General features: G+C 44.6%; 1 protein-coding gene across 4 annotated transcripts in view; it reads right to left on the bottom strand.

Annotated features, from left to right (window-relative positions):
* Window positions 1-12,402: 12,402 nt before the first annotated feature.
* PABPC4 (poly(A) binding protein cytoplasmic 4) overlaps window positions 12,403-24,471 on the bottom strand; it is a 49,486-nt gene continuing 37,417 nt past the window's right edge. For 3 of the 4 annotated variants that reach the window (XM_033953651.1, XM_033953654.1, XM_033953653.1), the window contains 7 exons: window positions 20,056-20,143; window positions 19,753-19,875; window positions 19,095-19,222; window positions 18,511-18,604; window positions 13,488-13,618; window positions 13,182-13,280; window positions 12,403-12,815 (listed from right to left, as the gene is read on the bottom strand). In XM_033953651.1, the coding sequence (XP_033809542.1) occupies window positions 13,194-13,280; window positions 13,488-13,618; window positions 18,511-18,604; window positions 19,095-19,222; window positions 19,753-19,875; window positions 20,056-20,143 (651 nt within the window). In that variant the 3' untranslated portion in view covers window positions 12,403-12,815; window positions 13,182-13,193. The remainder of the gene's footprint in view (window positions 12,816-13,181; window positions 13,281-13,487; window positions 13,619-18,510; window positions 18,605-19,094; window positions 19,223-19,752; window positions 19,876-20,055; window positions 20,144-24,471) is intronic. The other variant, XM_033953652.1, reaches the window with a different exon arrangement.

The following is a 24,471-nucleotide window of genomic DNA, read 5'->3' on the forward strand; positions in this document are numbered from 1 at the left end:
GGAGGAAAAGAGAAATGCTGCACAGGTGGAGTAGTAGGAAAGGAGAGAAAGAAATGCTGCCAGTGGGGGAGGGAAAAGGAACGAAGAATTGTTGGTCATAGGTGTGTGGTGTGTGAGGGAAAGAGAGATGATGTATATGGGGAAAGGAAGAAAGGGACATGATAGTGGTGGAGAGGAGGGAGGGAGGAGAGATGACCCAAATAAGGGTCCACGAGAATGGGAAGAAGAGGGAGGGAAGGAGAGAGATGCCAGACCATGGGAAAGAAGAGATTCCAGGCTATGGGAAGGAGAGGAGAAAGATGCCAGACCATGCGAGAGGGATGAGATGGTACTTAGGGATGGAGGGGAAGAGGAGACAGAGGGAGATGGTGAACAGTAGTGGCTGTGGTAAGGAAGAGATAAGAAGACATGCTTCTTACGGATAGATGATGGGAGAAAGGGAGAAGAAAGAGGAAGGAGATGGTACACATGGATAGATGGGAAGGGAAGGCATGGAAAAGTAGATTTTGAGAAGAAAGCAGAAAAACGGAAGAAGGTTGAATGTTAAAAGTTAATGCTAAAGATGGATGTATGATAATAGGAAACTGACTATAATGGTGATAAATACCAGTGAGGAGAAAGCGGCTGACACTTTGAAAAAAATGCTCAGAAAAGTGAAACTCTGAAGAGGGGGTGAGAACCTCCTCTTAAGGGAAGAGTTTGCCGTCCAGTCATTGCATTAGTACGTGAGAAATCACTTTCTGACCACTGGTAAAATGTTGAATTGTTCTTACAAGCTCAACATGAAGTATTCAAAATCTCTTAGCAAAAGATATCTCTCAATGGAAGAATGATGCAATGCACACTTATCTCAAAAATCTTAAGGCTCTCAGGGGTCCCAACGCGGCCCCGTTTCGAGTTCTGCTTCAGGAGACCCAAAATCGCATTTTAAACCCTCTGTGCAGTCATAATACTTTTCCAAGAGAAAATCATTCACTGAGTTCGAAAATTCCAAACCACACACAGACACACATGACTGCACAGAGGGTTTAAAACGCGATTTTGGGTCTCCTGAAGCAGAACTCGAAACGGGGCCGCGTTGGGACCTCTGAGAGCCTTAAGATTTTTGAGATAAGTGTGCATTGCATCATTCTTCCATTGAGAGATATCTTTTGCTAAGAGATTTTGAATACTTCATGTTGAGCTTGTAAGAACAATTCAACATTTTACCAGTGGTCAGAAAGTGATTTCTCACGTACTAATGCAATGACTGGACGGCAAATTCTTCCCTTAAGAGGAGGTTCTCACCCCCTCTTCAGAGTTTCACTTTTCTGAGCATTTTTTTCAAAGTGTCAGCCGCTTTCTCCTCACTGGTATTTATCACCATTATAGTCAGTTTCCTATTATCATTATAGCCATTTTACTGACTAGCATTGATACATTAGTCCCTGTATCTCCTTAACAAAGATGGATGTATGGCAGAAAGTGAAGGAGAGAAAACAGCAAATGGATAAGGTGGCCTTGGATACACAGTTAAGAGCACAGACAGAAGGAAGTGCAGCCAGAGACTGGGAAAGATAGTTTGAAAACCCAAATCACCAGACAACAAAGTTAGGGGAAATTATTTTATTTTCAATTTAGTGATTGAATTGTGCCAATTTTGGGACTTTACATCTGCTGTCTATATTTTGCACCGAAATGCATTTGTTTCTATTTTTCTGGGGTTGTACTGCATGCAGAGTCTTGAATCTTAGGGTTTCGTTTAAATATATATTGGTACTTTTAGTTTGTAGTACCGTATTTGCATAGGGGTTATCTATGTTCTGGTAGGAATGAATGTTGAGAAGCATATGTACAGTGTGTTTTGTGTATTGTTAATAAGATTATATTGTGTGTATATATGAAAAATGAATGGAAAAATGGTATTACAATTAGTACTATTATGGGGTGGAGTCTGGGGTGGAACTTGTGCCCCCCCCCAAATAAAAAAGCATTCCACTGCCTATGAGCCCAGGGGCAGTGAGGACATACTTAGTCATTGCACATAGAACAGGCTTTCAGTAGCTTCCCCTCTGGGAGGAGTTCAAGCAGAAAAGGCTCACATGCAATCTGAGGCCTCAAAAGATGTGCAATGAGCTTTTTTGTTGTTTGTTTTTTTAGGTACTTTAGGACTTTGAAACTGAAAGATAGAGCTTTAAAGTTGGCCCTGTAAGGTGTACTTTTTGCAGGAAGAATGCAATGTGACCACACCACCTGCAGCCCTCAACAGTCCTGCTGTAGCATTCTGAGTTAGTTGGAGCTAGTGCAAACTAATTTTGGTTTGCCAACATACAGGGCATTACAGTGTTATTATCATGGCATAAATAGGGAGGGAGTCATCATGCATTTGATACAGTAAAACCTTGGATTACAAGTAACTTGGTATGCAAGTGCTTTGCAAGACAAGCAAAACATTTTATTAAATTTTAACTTGATATACAAGCAAGGTCTTGCAATACAAGTACTTACAGTATACACACATCACAACAATGGTTCTTCTCTCTCTCTCTGACACTGCAGGAGTGTAGTGACTGTTCTAAACAAGCAAGGTCTTACAGTACGAGTACATACAGTATTTTGTATTAAAGATTTTAGGTTGTAGGATTTCCATCATTTCTTATGGGGAAATTCGCTTTGATATACGAGTTTTGGATTACAAGCATGTTTTTTGAATGAATTATGCTTGCAAAGCAAGGTTTTACTGTACTGCCTTTCTGCCATACGTACAACTAAAGCGGTTTACATTCATTATATAGAGATTACGGTGCTCAGACTCATCTTTCAATACATAGAGTTTTTACAGTTGTCATAGGTTTTTAAAGGTTGTTTGAATTTGTGGGATTAAAGTGGTAAGTCTAGCAGTAGCCTTAGATTCTCAGCCAGAGAAATTCATACATCTCATATGGTATTTTGCAATCAGGTAGCTGTCCATTTGTGTTAGAAACCCACCAAACTGTTCTACTTGGGTTCAGACAAAGGGTTTACTATTTCTGAGTTGGCATTAGATAGGAAGTCAATTTACTCAAAGCTGGGGGTAAATCTGAAAAGCTTGCAAGAAAAAAAAATATTAATGGACCGAGTCCAACAAATGCAAAGCAATTTGCTACCAGACCATCCCTAAGGATAGAACCAGCTGCAGGAATGCAGGCAGTAGTTGGTTTCACAGTTAAGGTACCAACTACTATGTCTGCCTGGCTGTTTTTTTTAATATATTACCTGTCATAGAATCAAAGTGGTTTACATATTATTTACAGGCACTGTCCCCAGTGGGCTCACAATCTAAATTTTGTGTTCAGGGACACAAGGAGTCACAGTGCGAATTGAACCTGATCCTGTTTCTTGGTTCAAATAGGAACAAAGCAATGGGCTCATGTTACCCCCATTTGCTTAAGCAGCAACACTGGCTGCTGTTCTCAATAAGGATACCCTAAAAGACTTTAACTTCAGTGCATAAGATATGTGACATGGGCTTGCCATTATTCTTGTCTCAAGAATTACCTACTTGTTCCTTAAGGCCAGTGGCCTCAAACTCAAACCCTTTGCAGGGCCACATTTTGGAAATGACCATTTTGCATGAGGTAAAACTCTTTATAGTTTATAAATCTTTCCTTTTGGCTAAGTCTTAATAATAATGTTGTAATTTATAGCTAAAGAGAAATATGATCAAGAAACTGGCGGAATAGAAATCTTTAATGTAATGTAATAAATATACCGAGGACCTCAAAATAGTATCTGGCAGGCCGCGAGTTTGAGACCACTGCACTAGACCATCACAACTTTTTGTTGTACCCTCTTTTCTCCACATCTGTTATGACCCCATTTGTCAGTCCATAGCATGGTAGGGCTAACCTGATGGAATAATCTGACATTCCACTTATGAATAGAGTCATCTTATTAAAAATTTAAGAGTGAACTTAAAACCTGTGGTCTGTTTGGATAGTGGAAATTGCAACATGTTGAGGTCAGAGAAAAGATTTATTTCTTCAAGAAAACTGGTTTTCCCTTGTTTTTTGGGTATTTGTAGACTGCCCAGATAGCATTTACCTATGGCATGGATTTGGAAACTTAGAAACTCGACAATAGCAGCTTGTTTTCTTTGTAAAGTATCAAGAGCAGCCAAGACTGGGGCCCTCGGTCTGGTTTCTCGCAGAACTGTGGGCTATTGCTACAGACCAAGGGAAAAGTGATAGGTACTGGTATGGTTTGGAGCTCATATGCCCTGATTTGCTACTGCTCGTTCGGGCTTCCCCTCTGCCACCGGAGTCCTTGCTTCTGATGTAACTTCCGGTTTTGCAAAACCGGAAATTACATCGAAGCAAGGACTCCGGTGGCAGAGGGGAAGCCAGAACGGATCTCTGGTGCAGATCGGGGCAGCACTGCTCTCTCCTTCCCACAAGCAAGGCTTTCTTCTCTCCTCCCTGGCCAGGCAAAAGCGGCCATAGCAAATTCAATTCACTATCCTGCTGCTACTCTGGGCATCTTCTCTCCATTCGGCCGACCAAGCGGAAACAGGAAGTTTTCACTGAGGGCAGGCCGCAGTGGAGAGAAGACGCTAGAAATAGTGGCAGGAGTGGATCGCTACTGCTACCGGCAGACCTCTTCCGGACTCTCTTTGGGAAAGGTGCAGGGGTGTGGTGGTGGTGGTGGTGGGGGCTTAGGAGTACCATAAAAAAAAAGGTAGATGGAGGGAGAGGTGAGATGGGGAGTTGGTGGACTGGAGGAGAGATGGGGAGAAGATAGATGGGAGAAATGAACTTGGTGGAGGGGGGAGATGGACTTGGGGGAGATCATGGAGAGGGGAGATGGGGGGAAGGATAGAAGAAATAAGGATCTAAAAACAGGAGAGGGAGATAGATAGTGGACAATGGGATTTAGGGAGGGAAGAAACAAAAAGGGAGAGAAGTTGGACACAAGGGATGGTGTGGAGTGGGGGATAGAGATACTGGATAGGAGGGTAGCTGGGAAGAGAAAGGGAGAGATGGTGGACCCTGGGGTGGTGGGAAAGGAGAGAGAGATGAAGGATGAAAGGGTAATTCAGAAAAGGTGGATCTGTGGATGGAGACGAAAAAAAGGAAAGATACCAGACCTCCGGAAAGGGAGGACAGAGACAGAAGATAGATGGTTAGCATGGAGAAAGAAGAAAGAATGAGACCCCGGCAAGCAAGTTATCAGAAGACAGGACAAGATGGCTGCGAGTAGCTGGCGTTGAGCATTCATGAAGGCTCAGCGCTGTTAGTTTTTTACCTGGACCGTATAATGGTCAAACGGAAGTCTAAGCTCCGGGTTTTCCCGGAGGAATCTTTGATGGCAGCTGCGGGCCCGATGGACGCTTTCCTCCAGCGTGGGGCTGGAACGAGTCGACCGGAGTTTTCTTCGGCAGGGAGAGACGCGCTGGCTGAGGCGTCAGATCTCTCCCTTGAAGCAACATCACTGTCTCCGGAGGAGCGGAGTCCTCCGAGTCGCCCGGGGGCGTTAGACCAGCAGATGGAGGTCGGAGCGCCCCAGGGTGTTTCCTCACCAGCGCTACCGAGAGCAGGGAACGTTTCGGAGAGCGGTGAAGGGAAGCCAAGTGAATCATCTGTGCACTTGGAGAAATTGAACCTGCAAATTCCCCAGGATTCTTTGAAACTGAATGTATCTTCAGCAGAGGTAACAGGTAACTTCCTTGCAACAGAGGGTCATGGGTCTGAACTAACTCCCATGCAGAAGCCCAAAGTTTTCACTATGGAAACATTATGGGAAGCAATATCTACTTTGCAACTCTCTTTAGGATCCCAAATGCAGCAACTTACTACAAGATATACAACTGTTGTTTCTGAAAATATGGAATTGAAAAATAGACTATCTAGTGTGGAAACAAAAGTGGATGGACATGAGACTAGAATAAAATCTTTGGAGTCCCAGGCCTCGGTGTGGGTCAAGGATAGTGGAAATCTTAATTTTAAAGTTGAAATGTTGGAAAACATGACCAGAAGATGTAATCTTCGGATTATAAATTTTCCAAAACTTTCAACTATTTCTCCACAAGATATGTTTAAGAAATACCTGAAAGAGATTTTGAAAGTGCCCGAAACTTCTTACCCACCTCTCACTAAAATATATTATTTGCCAACTAGGACTTTGGGTCAGGAACCAGGCCAGCAGAATTTGTCTGCTGATAGTTTGGACCTAACAAATTTCCTTGAGAGGTTGGATAATGAGCCACCGGCAACTGCGACGCTGCTGGTACAATTTGCTATAGACTCTGACAGAGAATGGATGCTTAAGATGTTTTTTAAGTTTAAGGATATACCATTTATGACAAAAACTGTGAGAATGTGTCCTGATGTGTCAAGGTTGACCCAAAAGAGAAGAAAATAGTTTCTTATTTTGAGACCGAGGGTCATACAGCTGGGTGCTACGTTTGTACTCAGATATCCCTGTAAATGTGTGATGGTCTATCAGGGGAATAGTCATGTTTATTTTGAACCTCAGCAGTTGATAAAATTTATTTCTGCAAAAGAGCAAATTTAATATTCCTGAGAGAATTGTAGTTACAACCCGCTTAGTTTAATTAGGTTCCTTGCCTTTACTCAATACCATCTGTATTTTCTTAATAATGTTTGATTGAAACTCAGCTAAATTAGCTTTCTCTCCCTTTATTGAGGTCTAATTTTTCCAATCCAGTATAATTAGAATTTTAAGGAAAACTTTTCCTATTGTACTGTACTATTGAATTGTTTATTTTCCTTTTTGCTATTTTACCTTTTTGATTATAATGTTAACAATGGTTGAGACTGGTATTGGAATATTTCTTTGAATTGACTGTTTATTATGTCAAATTATAAAATTAAATAATAAATTAAAAAAAAAAAAAAAGTTATCAGAAGACAACGGAGCCTGGGACTGATAAGATCTGAATAATGATCAGACAACAAAAGGTAGAAAAAATAATTTTATTTTCTATTTTATGATATTAGACCACGAATGTGAGCTAGGATTTAAGAGAGAGAGAGGAAAAGTGTTTTTTGTTTATTTTGTTTACACCACAGTACCAGGAGAGGGCAAAGTGAGTGAAGAAGCTATAAAAGGGGTGAAGAGGCTATAAAATAAACCCACAAGGATATTTGAAAAAAACATCCACTTGGGCAGGAAAATCGAATCGAATTGAAAAATCAATTCAATAGGCTGAATCTAATCTAATTTTTTTTTCTGAATCGGGCAGCACTAGAGTGTAGTGACATTGGTGGAAGATAAGCTGTGCAGAACTCTGAATACATTGAAGGGGAGAGAGATGGTCTAGTGCAATGGTCTCAAACTCGTGGCCCGCCAGGTACTATTTTGAGGCCCTTGGTATGTTTATCATAATCACAAAAGTAAAATAAAACAGTTTCTTGATCATATGTCTCTTTAGCTTTAAATGACAATACAGTGGTACCTCGGTTTACGAGTGCACCGGTTTGCGAGTGTTTTGCAAGACGAGCAAAACATCTGCAAAATCGGTGCCTCGGAAACCGAGCATGGCTCGATTTACGAGCACCCTCCCCGCAATCCGGCACCCCCCCTCTGCGATCCGGCACCCCCCTCTGCCTCGAACCGGCACCCCCCGCCACGATCCGACCCCCCCAACACGATTGGGAACCCCCCCTCCCGACACAATCCGACCCCCCCCCCCGACACAATTGGGCACCCCTCCCGCCGCTTCTTACCCTCATCTGGGCACTCATGAAAATCGGCCTTCTTCTCTGCTGTGCCTTGAGCATCTGAGCATGCTCAAGGCCTGCGAGTTCACATTCTGAACGTGAACTCGCAGGCCCAGCAGAGGAGGAAGCCGATTTTCAAGAGTGCCCAGATGAGGGTAAGAAGCGGCGGGGGGTGCCCAATTGTGTCGGGGGGGGATGTCGGATCGTGTCAGGGGGGTGCCTAATCGTGGCGGGGGGGTCGGATCGTGGCGGGGGGGTGCCCAATTGTGATGGGAGGGTCGGATCGTGGCGGGGGGGGTGCCGGTTCAAGGCAGGGGGGGTGCCGGATCGCAGAGGGGGGGTGCCTGATCGCGGGGGGGGGGGGGCCTTCGAGGGGAGCAATGGCGGTTCTCGGGGGGGGGGGGGGAAACGCATCAAAGCAAGTTTCCATTATTTCCTATGGGGAAACTCGCTTTGATAAACGAGCATTTTGTATTACGAGCATGCTCCTGGAACGGATTATGCTCGTAATCCAAGGTACCACTGTATTATTATTAAGACTTAGCCAAAAGGAAAGATTTATAAACTATAAAGGAGTTTTACCTCATGCAAAATTATCATTTCTTTAATAAGACATTAACTATTTTTTCTGCAGCCCTCCAAGTACCTACAAATCCAAAATGTGGCCCTGCAAAGAGTTTGAGCTTGAGACCACTGGTCTAGTGTGTAGCACAGTGGTTCCCAAACCTGTCCTGGGGGACCCCCCAGCCAGTCAGGTTTTCAAGATATCCCTAATGAATATGCATGAGAGAGATTTGCATATAATGGAAGTGACAGGTATGCAAATCTCTCTCATGCATATTCATTAGGGATATCTTGAAAACCTGACTGGCTGGGGGTCCCCCAGGACAGGTTTGGGAACCAATGGTGTAGCAGATACAGTCATCTAAGCACGAGGCCAATTGTCCAAGGTGAAATGTATTCTTATCTGTTAATTTCCTTTTCTTAAATCCTACTAAATCAGTCCACATCAATGTCCTCCAACCAACAGATGACGATAAAGAACAGAAAAGTTCCAGTGACACCACCATAATAGTAGGTGCAGCCCCCCCCCCCCCCAAAATAAAAATCCCACGTTATCTTCATACCCCAAAAAGGACATAAAATAGGACTCCTGAATCCCGAACAGTCCACAAAATACCTCCCTTAGGCCACATTGACTGCCTTGAGATCCAGAATGGGTCAAAAGGATCTCCTTTTCTTGGGCTCAAAATAGATGGAGTTAAGGAGTTATAGCCCCAGCCTCGCTATGCAAAGGGTACCTTCTCCATGGCATCCAACTGGATCAAGCCAGCCAAGGTAACCCACATTGCCTGTCCCTTGAGAGGGGGAGCAGCAGGGAGGAGACCTTAAAGGCTTCAGAAATAAGGGAGGTGAAATCTAAGACACAACAGTTGCAAATCACTTCCAAGATCCACTGGTCCAAGGTGATAAGGGTCCATGTCTGGATAAAAAGGCAAGACAATCTCCCATTTGCTCTGGGTCAGAAGGGATCCCTTGACCTTCAATTGGAAGGATTTAAAGGCTGTAGAGGAGGAACTTGAGGTATCCCCACCTGGCACCATGAAGGACTGACCCCTAAGGCCAGAACCTCCAGAAAACTTCTTAGAATGGTATCAACCCCAATCTTGCAGCTGGGTTCTGCTCGCAGAAGCTGTTGGCCTCTAGGCTTATCTTCAGGTAATTGCTGTGGCTTCACATCACTGAGGTCTTTTACCAACTTCTCTAGATCTTCTCAAAACATCAATTAACAGCAAAAAAGCAGCCGACTATTGCAGTCCTTGGATTTTGAATCTGCTACCCAATTTTGCAGCCAAAGCCAGTGGTAAACTCCCATAGTCAAAGCAACCAATTAGGAGCACATGAATACCAAATCATAAATCAACTGGGCTGTCTCTGGAGAAGGATGGAACTTCTGAACTCACTGTAGCTTAGCCTGGGCTACAGAGTTTCTATAAATCAAAGCCTGTACCTTGAGGGCTGTGGAGCTAAACAGCTGCTTGATGAGGGTATTCATCTTATGGTCTTAGGGGTAATTGAGGGCTGTACCCCCCTTTACACTCCTAAGACCAAAGAACCAACAGTAGGGAAAGGGAAAAAAAAACAATCAACCTCTTCTCTAGACATGAGTCTGGGCCTGCAGAGAACAGCACCCAGGTTCTCCCATTTCTTGAAGACCATTTCTGAGATGCCCATTGGAGAGGAAAGGTCTTGGTCAGCTTATAATATCCATCTAAGATAGGATGTCTTCCCCTGGTCTTTTCTGGGAAGGGGGGTGGGGTGTCACAGACAACTGAAGCACCTCAGACATTTGATCACTAAAGACAGAAAACTCTTTCCTCCTAAATAGCTGTCCCATGGTAGACTGCCTGTCTTCCTCTGGAGGCAGTTCCCTGGACTCCAAGGAGTCCGAATGAGCAGGAGAAGCAAAGCAGACCACCAAGTCATCCTCTTAGCTCAGGTTTCTGTATGGGGATAGTGCTGGAAGGTTGTTGGAACCCCCAGTGGCTGCCCTGACTCAAGTACAAGGGGAAGGGCAGAGGAAGAGCAACAGGCAAGGAGGTAGATGGACAAAGGAGGGAAAGGGGACAAACAGTCTGTTTCTGGCATCATCACTGCCAAACTGGGCCCTCTCCTAGTGATCCTAGTAATTGCTGCGAGCAGGAGTCCAAAATAGCCAGAACCCCCAAAGGTCCCCTACCAACACGCCCATCCATTGCTCCCCTCCAGAAGGTACTCCTATGGGAACAACCTCCCCAGGAGCTGCACAGCCAGCATCCAAGTTGGCCGGAACTCTTGCCAAAAAACAAGTGTCCACAGTATTTTGGCAAAAGCCAGTGGTGCGTTCTGTTCCAGCTAAGCTACCCATAGACACCTCTGGGGAAGTTCTGAGGCACTTTCCATTGCCTTCTGAGGGTCCAGCCCCAGAAATGGGGTAAGCAGAGCTGGCAGCCACAGACATCCGATTCCCTAACCAACTGCTGTTGCCACATCAAAACACTAAGAAATCCCTTAATGGGCTGTCCAAAGAACAGCAGACCAACCTGCAGTAGCGTACCAAGGGCGGGGTGGTAGAGGCAGTCAACCCTGGATGTAGAGAGTTGGAGCAGTTGCAGGGCTGTGGTCCACCAGCCCCTGCCCCCCTCTGATGTCAACTTCCTGTTCTAGGGTAGGGATCAGCAAAGCTGATGGCCACACACAGGCAGGCTGCAAACCTTTGACCACTCTATGCATCCTACCATTGCCTGAAGGAGGGGGTGCTCCAGGCGGAGGAAAGCATGCTTTGCCCTGGGTTCCCTCCCCACTAGGTATGCCACTACCATCCTGTGCCCTTTGATCCGGAGAGGAGAGCAGCTTCCAGAGAGTTTTCCCTTTTTTTACTAAATTTTATGCATCTAAACAAGCTGCAGTAGCCATCTCCTCCAATTTATTTAAAGTGCACAAACATAAATGGACTGTGACCCAACCCCTGGGGAAAACCTGCACCTGAGGACTCATCAAGCCAGGCTGCTCCAAAACAACAACAACAAAAAACCCCATGTGCACCATCTGCTGGAAATACAAAAAAATACCAGCTCCAGGCTGCACCTACTATTGTGCTGGTGATGTCATTGGAACTTCCCTGTCCTTTCTCTGCTTCCATCTGCTGGTCAGAGGATAGAACCTGGTGTGGACTGGTCTAGCTGGATGATAAGGAAATACTATTTACTTGGTTTGCTTTCTGGTGCCAAAATGTACGAGTCAACTCCATGGGTAATGTTCTTCTGGAAAGAATTACTAAGTGTGAAGCAAGCCTATAAGAAGTATATCAAAATGAGAAGTATATCAAAATGAGAAGAAGAAATGCAAATATATATCAGATTGTGGAGGGTATGGCAAGATAATTATACAAAGCAGTGTGGTAGACTTCGATCCAGTACAAAAGCCCTCAACCCCCAACAGCTGACAGTCCCTATAGCGGTGTTAGGCAAGCACCCATTAACTAGCAGATGCGCTTTCTGCTTCACTGCCTCTCTGTCTGGGTTTGGGGTTTACCTTTATTATGTAAAAGCAGAGTTCTTCCACAACAGAAATCTGTGTTTGTACAGATTGAGTACTTTTTGTACTCTGCCTAGGTGTAGACAGATTATAAATTTATAAAAGAAAGATGCTTAGATATATCTAGTTTACCAGTATGAAAACAAAATGAATGCTGTGCCCCCACCAATTTGGGAAGTCAATGTTCTGCATCTATCTATATATGCCCCAATAAAATGCCAGTGTGATGGGAACAGATAGCCGGACCACTTTAGCCTTCTTCACTCCTAGCAGCATGAGAAGAACGAGACACAACCTCTTAGGCAATAGGCCGAGGCCAGAAAAATCCAGGAACAACAGCAGATTTCCTGCTACCTCTGCTTTCTTGGCAGTTGAAAAAAAATCCACTTTACAATTTTAAGGTTAGCATCCAAAAAAGGGGATTTAAAAAAAAAAGCAAGCTATATATTCATTGTTCCCAAAGGTTCTTCATGATAAAACACATGGGGCACCTTCCAATAAAAAATTAGTTTCCCCCTTCTTGTTGCATCCCTGGTCTGAATAGCAGAACATGGACTCTACACTGCTGCACAAGGTTATTCTCACCCAATCATTTTCTGAAAAAATAAAAACAAACTAGTCAAAATACTCCAACAGTCCTACTGAAACCAGTATCTTTATTTGGAAACAGTTTCCAGACTTTGCAAACTGGGTGTTAAATTAAAACTAATTCCTGATAAAAACAAATCAAGTTTGCAATCAGAAAACCTTGTTGTCCGAAAAGACAAATACCTCTGTCCTGTCCAAAGAGGGAGACTCAGTCTTCATTTGCAGCCTAGGGACATCAAGCTTCATAGTGCATTAACATTTTAAATCATATTTGCTCCAAGAAAACAAAGGCCATAGCATCTCTGGATGTTGCACAGTTCTAACAGAGATGGCTGACGTGAGCTGCATGATACAGAAATCTGTAGACAGTCCTAGACTTTCATCTTCACGCCCTGGAGTTGAAGTTTGTGAGCAATGTATTTGGCTTCTTGGTATCCTGTGAAAAATAAACTTGAAATAAAAAAAAGAAAGATTCTAAGGATCTCGTTGCAGAAATACTTTAGAAACTGTGCCTCAAACAACTACCCTTATAATGTACAAAAAGTGTAGAACACTGAGAACCGCTTTCCAGGACCAGCCTGGGAAACTTTGACCTATGAACTATGACCTAACATGCTCAGTCAGCTGCCATAACTGTGAGCTCTGCTCTCTTTACACCCCAGACATGAAAATATATCAACAGAAAACAGGTCAAATATAGCAAAGCTGTAGCAACAAGCCCATTTGAAAATAGGAGACAGCATCTGGATTTACTTCACAGCAGGAGTAAATAAGCAGCCTAAATGTTAACATGGCTAGAATGCAGAACATACTCACAAGTCTTTTGAATTAAGAGGTAGCAGTGACCACGCCCACCTTCTGGGCAGCTTCCTTTTTAGCCTGATGAGCCTGTAATACAGCCACAGCTTCCTCCACCTGCAGAACAGTGACTTCAGGTCAGATCCAGTCAACCACAGGGAACCCTCCCCACATCTCCAGCCAATCATAGGGAAACCTCCCTGCATCACCAGTCGGATTGAGCCAACCACAGGGAACCCTCCTCATATTACCAGTCAGATCCAGTCAAGCTCAGGGAATCCCCATGCTCTAGGCAAGCAGTGGGATAACTGAACAGTCACTTACTTTTGAGCGGAGAGATTCTGGTGACTCCAGCATGTGCAATAACTCAGAGTTATCAATCTCTAGCAGCATTCCTGTGATCTTCCCAGCTAAGCTGGGGTGCATAGCTTGGATCAGTGGAAATAATCGTTCCCCTAAATAAAGAAAGAAAAGAGTAAGGAGAAACAGCAAGAACACAATTCTTGTCAAATGCTATAAGAACATCCCCCAAAATTTATTTTGATTAATTTCAGAGATAATTACACAAGTATACAGTACACTTGTTCAAGAAACAGAGAACAAATTATTAAGAAAAAACAGGAAAAAATATTTTTTAAGAAAACAAATATAGTTCTTCCTTAGATCCCCAACTAATGAGGGGGAGTAAACCAAATAAGGAAATAAGTCAAAAGTAAAAAAAAAATAAAAGAAGATCACAACGTGAATCTTTTTACCCCAATATTGAGCAAAAGCAATCTATGAGAAACTGAACTACTAAGTGGACATCTTTTTTAAATCGAGAAAAGCCTTCAACTGTTCTGACAGCCAAAAGTTTTAAAGGTTGCTTCCTGGCAAACAGCATATGATTCCTTATCGATGAGTTGGACTGTAGAAGGCAATCAATCATTTTCCTCAGCTCCGCCTCCTTGTCTCCCTGGGCAGTGCCCCCTCTCTTTAGTCTACAAGCAAGATGAGATGGTGTCTTTTCCTCTGCTCTGCAATAGATGTGTTATTTTTGGGTACTAACTTTTTTTTCGAGGCTTCCCTGTGTTGCTAAGAGGTTCCCAGTAGTCCTGGGACAGCTCTGCCTGGGACAAGGGTCAGATGTTGGGATCTGAAGTTAGAAGACCACACTTTTAAAAGAGCACCTGCCTGGCCAGCCTGCTCCATCACCTGTAGCTCGAGAATAGGTTCCCTTGGAGATGGTTATGTAGACTCTCCTCAGTTCTGGAAAGCCAGCGACAGTGGCAGCCTATGCTAAAGCGTGGAAGATTTTTCAGCACTGGTGCAAGGCTAAGCAGTTGGATCCTTTCTGGGCTTCCAGTCCTGAGGTTCTCTCGTTCCTGCAGAAAAGACTGGAGTTGGATCTCTTAAAGTTCAAGTAACTAGTCTGTCATGCTTCTAGGCCAAGCATCTCTAGCCTTTCATCCAGATGTTTCCAGGTTCCTGAAGGGAGCACTGAGGCTCCACTCTCTGGTGAGGCAGCTGTTTCCAACAAGGAATCTTAATATCGTATTATGGGCCCTCTCTAAGGCTCTGTATGAACCTATATCAGAAACGGTGTCAGGGATTATTGTGCAGTTAGTCTTTTCTCATATTCACAGAGGCAGGAGTTTCATTGCGCACCATGCCTTCCTTTCTTCCAAAGGTGGTTTTGGCATTCCATGTTAAGCAGGAAGTGAGGTTACCTCAATTTCAGCCCATGGGTGAAAAGAAACAGGACAAGGTTTTGAGTAGAGAATGACATGGTGACAAAATTCATCACCGTTCCCGTCCCCGCGGATAACCGCGGGAAACCATCTTCATGTCATTCTTTAAGGAGAGAGGAAAGAATCAGAGTATAATTGGCCACAACCATTGACCCGCAAGCTTTGCTTTGAAGAATGCTGGTGTAGAAGGACCGAGGTTGAAATAGACACTAGAAAATGACATGGGATTATTTCCCGCGGTTATCCGCGGGGATGGGAACGGTGATGAATTTTGTCACCGTGTCATTCTCTAGTTTTGAGGTTGCTGGAAGTGTGGAGGGTGCTACTTCGCTATCTTGAGGTGGCAAATGATTTTAGGCTCTTAGACCATCTGTTTGTCTTATCCAGCTCTAAATGTTTGGAAAGACCAGTCTCTATTTCCTGATGGACTCACAAGGCGATCTCCTCGGAATACACTGTCTGTGGTAAACAACTGCCAGCCAGTCGCCTTGACAGCAGTGTGGTTTCTTCTTGGACAGAGCCCAGGGCAGTGCCGTCTGATAAAATTTGCAGGGCAGGCACATGAGTCCACTCTTCATACCTTTACAAAGTTTTACAAAGTGGACGTGTCAGCATAAGCAGTCATGGCCTTTAGACCCTCAGTGCTTGTTGCAGGCTCATCTGTTCCACCCTAGACTCAAGGGACTGATCTGATACATCCCCCCATCCGTAAGGAATTGTATGCTGTTTGCACAAGGAAGGATTAGATTTTTAACTTGATAATCCTCTTTGCTGAAGAACAGCATACAATTCCTTATGTCTCGCCCTGTCAGAGATGGATACAGCTTGCGCTGAATAATAGTCTGGGTTGAATTTCCAGTGGCTTGGCTTATGGCAGCCAAAACAGAAGAAAAGAGGATTATTGTAAGGCAGTGGGTTGGAGTTCCACTGCTCGCTGCTTTCACAGAGTTATACAAGTGTTAGTGCTGGTTGCACATAGGTAGGTAGTGAACTGGTTCCAACTTTAGTTTTGCAATTACTGGGGGGGGGGGTTTCTATTGCAGAGCAGAGCAATGTTATCGAGGAGTTCCCCAAGCCCCTCCTTATCGTTTCCTCTTTTAGGATTGTCGCTTGCTTTGGTACAGACTACTCAGGGAGACAAGGAGGCGGAGCTGAGAAAAATGATTTGGAAACCAGTGATAATAAAAGGTTTGCTACCAAATGAGTATGATACCTATTTATTTTCAGGGGTCCTTTTATAAAAAGCTTAATAGCATTTTAACGAAATTTCTTTGGCTTGGTAAAACGCATAGAATAGCTTTGGTATCTTTGCAAAAATCAATTAAGGAGGGAGGGGTAAATTTTCCAAATTTTTATAGGTACCATCAAGCCTATATTTTATGTCAGGGTATGTATTGGATCCTCCCAGAACTGATAGATAATGCACCGGATTGGTTATATTTGGAATGGCGCCTTATGTTTCCCCTAAATTTAGTTCATCTTCCAAGTATCAACATGCCTAGAAGATACAGAGAAAATAAGATATTAATGGATACTTGGAAAACGTTGAGGTTTATTAGTAAATTAACACCTGTCCCAATAAACAAGTCAACTAATCAGTCTTTATGGATAAACTCCAAGATTAAAATTGGCGGAGCTCAAATCCTTTGGAAGGAATGGATTATTGCAGGCATTAGATCTCTGAATGATGTTATTTCGGAAGGTAAACTGCTGGAATTTTCACAATTGCAACATAGATTTGGTCTTAGTAAAAAACAAAGTTTTAAATGGTTGCAATTGAAGCAGGCCATTCAGGTTGGGTTCCCTGAATGGAAAACATTGAATAATCAATATAGTTTAGAGTTCTTATGCTTCCAAGCAGACTTCCTAGGGCATCAAGCCGCATTGTGGTATAAATTAATATCTGGATATTTGAATAAAAAACCAAAAAATGGTCTAAGAGACATTTGGAGCATTGAGATTAAGCATCAAATTACTGCATCTCAATGGCCACTAATTTGGTCTTGGAGAATGAGATGTACAGTGTCAGCATCTATGAGACAAACTTGGTTCTTTTTATTACATAGAGCTTTTTGGACCCCTACACGTTTGCAAAAATTAGATAGTTCTAAGTCCAATAAATGCTGGCACTGTAATCTGGAACCTGGGACGTTGGATCATTTACTATATCATTGTCCCTACATTAAAAGTTTTTGGAATGCAATTTGGCCACAAATTAATAAATTGATGGAAAATCATGTAGCAATATCATATGATACAGTGTTATTTGGAATGATGATGAGAAAAAAAAGTCAAATTTCACCAGAAAATAACAAGCTTTTACTAGTCATGACAGGGGTTGCCATTCAGCATATAACCAATAACTGGAAGAATCATAGTAACCTTAATTATACATTTTGGTGGAATACAATTTGTCATATATTCAAAATGGAAAGAGTAATAGCAATACAAAGAGGGACATATCCTAAATTTATAAAAATATGGGGGCCATTGACAAAGTATTGTACTGAATGAATAATAGGATTTATCTTCTTCTTTACTTGTCTTCTTTATGGCACACATGGAGGGGGGGTAGTGAAAATAATTTTACATAACATGTTATAATATGGTATACAATATGTATAAGGTGATTGGAAAGTACTTGAAGGGTGGGGGGTGGGAGAGGGGATAAAAAAATTTGTTCAGAGTATTATGTAATAGATATAAAAGTGATATTGTGTATTCATTAGTTGTAACTCAATATTTTGTACAGTTCATGTAAAATATGAAAATGAATAAAGAATTATAAAAAAAAAAAGATAATAAAAGGGACTTCATAAATGATTGCACAACTCTAAAACTGTTGTGATTTTGGGAGCTTTGAGGTTTCTTTTTTTGTTTATATGTATTTATTTTATCTAGATACCCTCAGGCTGTGCCGTCCAGCAATTCTAATAGCAAACATTTTTTTTCTGAGTATATTTTGTCATTTGTTTGCTTCCTAACTGATTTGTGTTTCTGCCAACTAATTTATACCCATAAATTAGCATCCTTGAATATGGCAGTCCTGAATACCTATATAGGTCGGACAAGGAAACTAATGAACAGATTGCATTTTCAAAACTATATGCCCTACACCAGTGCACACCACATTGGATCATGAAATCTATACCTGAGGTTGAAACCAGGTCAGTACCCACTGGCCAGAACGTCCCACTGAGCCCATACTATAATCAGGCCTCCACAGGTTTAATGAAAAATGGGGGGATGATGACAGTGCCACAATCAATGCTGTAGGAAAGATGGGAGCAGCAACAGCACTGGTGCAAGGTAAGGCTCAGGGGGGTCACATGCTTGTCTGCAGTGCAAAAATGGGGTTGTAAACACAGAAAGTTTGGTAATCCCTGCCTCACGTTCAATATGAAAATGATCTGCACCAAAAACAGGTGCATGGATATAAGTTTCACAGTGAGAGCACACACAAACTTTCTCTATGAAAACTGGTGCAATGACGATGGGCAAAAAGTACTTCGAATGTTGAAATGTTGCTCCTTAAGAATAATAAATCAAGGTTAATACACAGCAGCAGTTGAAAATATCTTCCTGTTTGCAAGGGAGCAGCTCCAGCATGCACTCACCCAACATCTGTTTCTGTTCCTGCGGCGGGGCAGCAGCCAGCATGGAGGCTGTCAGGGGCTCCTGTCCCTGCACGTGGACAGCAGGCTGAGGGGCCTAGAGGAAAAAAATCGGCATATGACCTTTTTTACAGCCAAGCAAATTATACTAAAGTACACCTCAAATCAGCTTGTTGATGCCTCCTGGTGATTCTCAAAAGCAGGAGAATACTTGGGAGCCTAAGGGATAAAACTTTCTCTAAAATCAATCAAATTTTGTCAGATCAATTGGTAAAGTGATCCAATGCCACATGGCAGGAAATCTACAGGCATGGAACAGCAGAAAACTGCCAAAATAGAGAGAGTGCATGAATAAAGCAAAATGAAGAGAGTGAAGTTCACACAAGACTGTACTACGTTAGTCTGAATATCATGAAAGCAGGAGAAAGAACACAAAAATAATCCCATGTCAAGACAGAAGTACACCTAGAAAGTAAGGCAGAAGGGATATCCTACAGAGTATACATAAAATTCACTTTCTATCCTGTTCCTTGGGCCCTATGTCAGCAGCATAGTCAGCTCAGATCAATGATTGCTTCCACATTTACCTGCAAAGACTGCACTGCTGGGTGGGGACTCCGAGCACTAGGGCTGTACTTGTAGGGAGGAACTGCCCGGGGAGGTGGAACAACAACTGCTGTACGAGGAACAAGGTTCTGAGTAGCACTGGAGATCCCTGGTGACAAAAGAAGAAGACATTAGATAAATAAGACTTGCCATACTGGGACAGACCAAAGGTCCATCAAGCCCAGTATCCTGTTTCCAACTGTGGTCAACCCAGGTCCCAAGTACCTAGCTAGATCCCAAGGAGTAAAACAGATTTTATGCTTCTTATGCTAGGAATATGCAGTGGATTGCCTCAAGCCATCTCAATAATGGCCCATGGACTTCTCTTTTAGGAAATTATCCAAATCTTTTTAAACCCCACTAAGATAACCGATTTCACCACATTCTCCGGCAACGAATTCCAGAGTTTAATTGCATAATGCACATGGAAGAAATTCCTACAGCTGATCTCTCTCTGCAGCAAGGAGAATATAGGCAAGCAGGTACAAGGACACTGGGGGATCCTCTTTCTCCATCTCACTACCATGATAACTGCACAGAAGCATGAGTTACACTGACAGTTAGCTTGCTAAGTGATAAAGTAAAGCCAATAATCCAGCTGCTCCTTTAAGTCCTGTCTGTCTACAGCCAGTTTCTTACCGCCTCTTTGTGTAGTGCTCAGAAGGCTCCGGGAGCCCTGGGTGCTGGCAGATGGTGCCAGATGACGCAGTGTTGGTCTTGGCCCACTCTGGCGCATTAAGTTTGACATGCCCTGGAACCCAGCTACAAAAAAAGAAGGGAAAAACCACCCAAAAGTCTCATTAGCATGTGTGTGCGGTGATGAGCAAAGAAAGAAAATCAGAGTGAGTGAGTAGTGGAAAAAGATGAAAGACAAACAGAGGCACAAGGATTAACAATTTGACAAAACTACCCTTCTCAGAGTCCAGGACTACTTTCACTCACCCTGAGGTCTTCCCCCCTGTTGCCAACGTGGATTCGGCCTTATTTGAGCCATCTGGTTGGGTGCATAGTAAGCAGGTCTGCTTTGAGTCTGCATAAAAGATGAGTAAAATAGAAACTGATCTTTAATATTTATTCTTGAATATCTGCTTTCTTAAAAAACAAAACACAGAGCAGGTGGCAAACTGTAAATGTTGGCAAACGCCATCCATCATAAACTGCCACAGCAAATAAAAGGCCAAAACAGTGTTGATCTTTTAGTTCATCATTTCATCTACTTTTATCATCTAAGTGGCATGAATATATTCTGCAGCTCCAATACACTGTAAAACCCCACAACATCCTCTCCACAGTAGAGAATGACCGCGGGAAATAAACCCATGTCATTTTCTAGTGTCTATTTCATCCTCTGTCCTTCTACACCAGCATTATTCAAAGCAAAGCTTGTGGGTCAATGGTTGTGGCCATTCATACTCTGATTCTTCCCTCTTTCCTTAAAGAATGACATGAAGATGGTTTCCCGCGGTTATCCACGGGGACGGGAACGGTGATGAATTTTGTCACCGTGTCATTCTCTACTCCACAGAAAGCAATGTTACTTACCGTAACAGTTGTTATCCAGGGACAGCAGGCAGCTATTCTCACTAGTGGGTGATGTCATCAGACAGAGCCCGATACGGACGTCTCACAAGCACGTGTTGCTTGTAGAAACTTAAAAGTTTCGAGATGCCCGCACCGTGCATGCGCCGGTGCCTTCCCGCCCGGAGAGCCGGGCGTGTCTCCTCAGTTCAGGTAGCTAGCCTGAGAAGCCAACCCAGGGGAGGTGGGTGGGACGTGAGAATAGCTGCCTGCTGTCCCTGGATAACAACTGTTACGGTAAGTAACATTGCTTTATCCCAGGACAAGCAGGCAGGTATTCTCACTAGTGGGTGACCTCCAAGCTAACCTCAGTGGGATGGAGGGGGAGTTGGCGACTTAAGAGAATAAATTTTTCAACACTGTTTGGCCAAACTGTCCATCCCGTCTGGAGAAAGTATCCAGACAATAACGTGAGGTGAAAGTGTGAACCGAGGACCAGGTGGCAGCCTTACAAATCTCCTCAATTGGTGTTGATCTGAGGAATGCTACTGAGGCTGCCATTGCTCTGACCTTATGGGCTGTGACCTTACAAGGAAGTGATAATCCAGCCTGGGCATAGCAGAAAGAGATACAAGCCGCCATCCAATTAGAGATGGTGCGCTTTGATACGGGTCTTCCCAACTTATTAGGATCGAAGGAGACAAAAAGTTGGGGGGTGGTTCTGTGTGGCTTGGTACGATCCAGGTAGAAAGCCAAAGCACGTTTACAGTCTAGAGTGTGAAGGGCCGATTCTCCGTGGTGAGAATGGGGCTTAGGAAAGAATACTGGAAGTACAATGGATTGGTTGAGATGAAATTCGGAGACCACTTTAGGCAGGAATTTCGGGTGAGTGCGGAGGACCACCTTGTCGTGATGGAATACTGTGAATGGTGGATCCGCCATCAATGCCTGGAGTTCGCTGACTCTGCGAGCAGACGTAAGGGCTACAAGAAAAAGCACTTTCCAGGTGAGATACTTAAGAGGAGCCCTGTTGAGTGGTTCAAACGGGGGCTTCATGAGATGGGAAAGGACTACATTGAGATCCCAAACTACTGGGGGTGGTTTGAGAGGAGGGTTGACATGAAAGAGTCCTTTCATAAATCTGGCGACCACCGGATGGGTCGAGAGGGGTTTCCCTTGTAGAGGCTGGTGGAAAGCCGCAATAGCGCTCAGGTGGACTCGTATGGATGTAGACTTGAGCCCAGATTGAGATAGGTGTAGGAGATAGTCCAGCACGGAGGATAAGGAAGCTTGCTGAGGTTCCTTTGATTTAGAAACACACCATGAGGAGAATCTAGTCCATTTCTGGGAGTAGCATTGTCGAGTGGCGGGCTTCCTGGAAGCCTCCAAGACCTCCCTCACTTCTTGTGAGAATTGGTGAAGGGTTACGTTGAGAGGAACCAAGCTGTCAGGTGGAGAGACTGCAGGTTGGGATGAAGCAGTGATCCTTGATGTTGAGTAAGTAGTGAAGGAAACACTGGAAGTGGTACTGGTTCCCTGCTGCTGAGTTGAAGTAGAAGGGAGAACCAAGGTTGTCTGGGCCACCGAGGAGCTATTAGAATCATGGTGGCCTGTTCGAGTTTCAGCTTGACCAGAGTCTTCTGGATCAGCGGGAATGGTGGGAACGCATATAGAAATCGTTTCCCCCAGTCCAGTAGAAAAGCATCTGCCTCGAGGCGATGAGGAGTGTAGATCCTGGAGCAAAACTGAGGCAGTTTGGAGTTGTGGGGAGCCGCAAAGAGGTCTATCTGAGGCGTCCCCCACTGTGTGAAGATTTGGTGAAGGGGGCTGGAATGGAGAGTCCATTCGTGCGGTTGTAGCAGACGACTTAGTTTGTCTGCTAAGACGTTGTTCTCCCCCTGAATGTAGACAGCTCTGAGGAAGGCGTTGTGGCGCACCGCCCAGTCCCAGATTCGTAGAGCTTCCTGACAAAGGAGGGCCGAGCCCGTGCCTCCTTGCTTGTTGATATAATACATGGCGGCCTGATTGTCTGTGCGAATGAGGATCACCATGTTGTGAAGTAGGTGTTGGAAAGCTTGGAGAGCATTGAAGATGGCTCTGAGCTCCAGTAGATTGATTTGATGTAGTCTGTCCACACTGGTCCAGAATCCTTGGGTGCGGAGACCATCCAGGTGGGCCCCCCATGCATAGTTCGACGAATCGGTTGTGAGAACTTTCTGATGGGGGGGAGAGTGCAACTGCAAACCTCTGGATAGATTCGAAGAGGTCATCCACCAAAGTAGAGACTGCCGAAGAGCAGGTGTGACTACGATGTGTTTGGTTAGTGGATCGGACGTCTGATTCCACTGTGATGCCAGGGTCCACTGGGGGATTCTGAGATGGAGTCTGGCAAAGGGTGTCACATGTACTGTGGAGGCCATGTGGCCCAGGAGCACCATCAGTTGTCTCGCCGGTAGGGTTTGGCGAGTAGACACCGACTGGCAGAGATGAAGAAGAGCCTCCATGCGTTGAAGAGGCAGGAATGCTCGGAGTCGAATGGTGTCCAGGACTGCCCCGATGAAGGGGAGGGACTGGGTGGGTTGTAGATGAGACTTGGAAAAGTTGATCTCGAAGCCCAAATTCTGAAGGAGGTAGGTTGTAGCCGAGACCGCCGAAGTGACCTCTGGGGCTGACGGGGCCTTGATGAGCCAGTCGTCGAGGTATGGGAACACCTGTAGACCCCTGTCCCGGAGTGCCGCGGCCACTACCACCAGGCACTTTGTGAAGACTCTGGGGGACGAAGAGAGGCCGAATGGCAGCACTCGATACTGTAGATGCAGATTTCCCACCCGAAATCTGAGGAACTTTTGGGAGGCCGGGTGAATGGGGATGTGAGTGTAGGCCTCCTTGAGATCCAGGGAGCATAACCAGTCGTTCTGCTCGAGGAGGGGGTATAGAGAAGCCAGAGTCAGCATACGAAACTTCTCTTTGACCAGAAACTTGTTGAGGGCCCGAAGGTCTAGAATGGGTCGCAGGTCGCCCGTTTTCTTCGGGACGAGGAAGTACCGAGAGTAAAACCCTCGGTTCAATTGGTCTGACGGGACCGGCTCGACGGCCCGAAGCTGAAGTAAGGTTTGGACTTCCTGAAGAAGAAGGGCGGTCTGTGTCGAGCTTGAAGGATACTCTCTTGGAGGATGGTCCGGGGGGACCCGATGGAAGTGAAGAGAGTATCCGTCTCTTATGATGGTAAGGACCCATAGGTCCGTGGTTATGGCCTCCCATCGATGGTAGAAAAGATGGAGGCGGCCCCCTATGGGAGAGGCTGAGGGGTGCAGAACGGTGTCGGTTATGCTCCCAGGAAGGGAGTCAAAAGGGCTGGGTAGCCTTAGGTGCAGCCGGTGGCTGGGGTTTTTGCTGAGACTTCTGGGGAGGTTGTCTCTTCGCAGGTTGTCTCGCAGCAGGCGTTTGTCGGGGCATGTAACGCCGCTGGTAAATCAGGGGTGGCCTGGAAGGTCGAGACTGTTGAGGTTTGGGTTTGGGCCGCAGGATGGATTGAAAAGATTTTTCGTGATCCGACAGCTTCTTGGTAACAGTTTCGATGGACTCATCGAACAGATCAGCTCCCGCACATGGTACGTTGGCGAGTCTGTCTTGGAGGTTGGGATCCATATCGATTGTACGGAGCCATGCCAGGCGACGCATGGCTACCGCGCTTGCGGCAGCACGTGCCGAGAGTTCGAATGCATCGAAGGAGGATTGCATCAGCTGGAGGCGTAACTGGGAGAGGGAGGCTACCACTTCCTCGAACTCGAATCGAGCTTGGGTGTCTATGAAAGGAGTGAACTTGCGGAGTACCGGCAA

The sequence above is a fragment of the Geotrypetes seraphini genome, chromosome 8 (assembly GCF_902459505.1).
Source record: "Geotrypetes seraphini chromosome 8, aGeoSer1.1, whole genome shotgun sequence".
Taxonomy (NCBI): domain Eukaryota; kingdom Metazoa; phylum Chordata; class Amphibia; order Gymnophiona; family Dermophiidae; genus Geotrypetes; species Geotrypetes seraphini.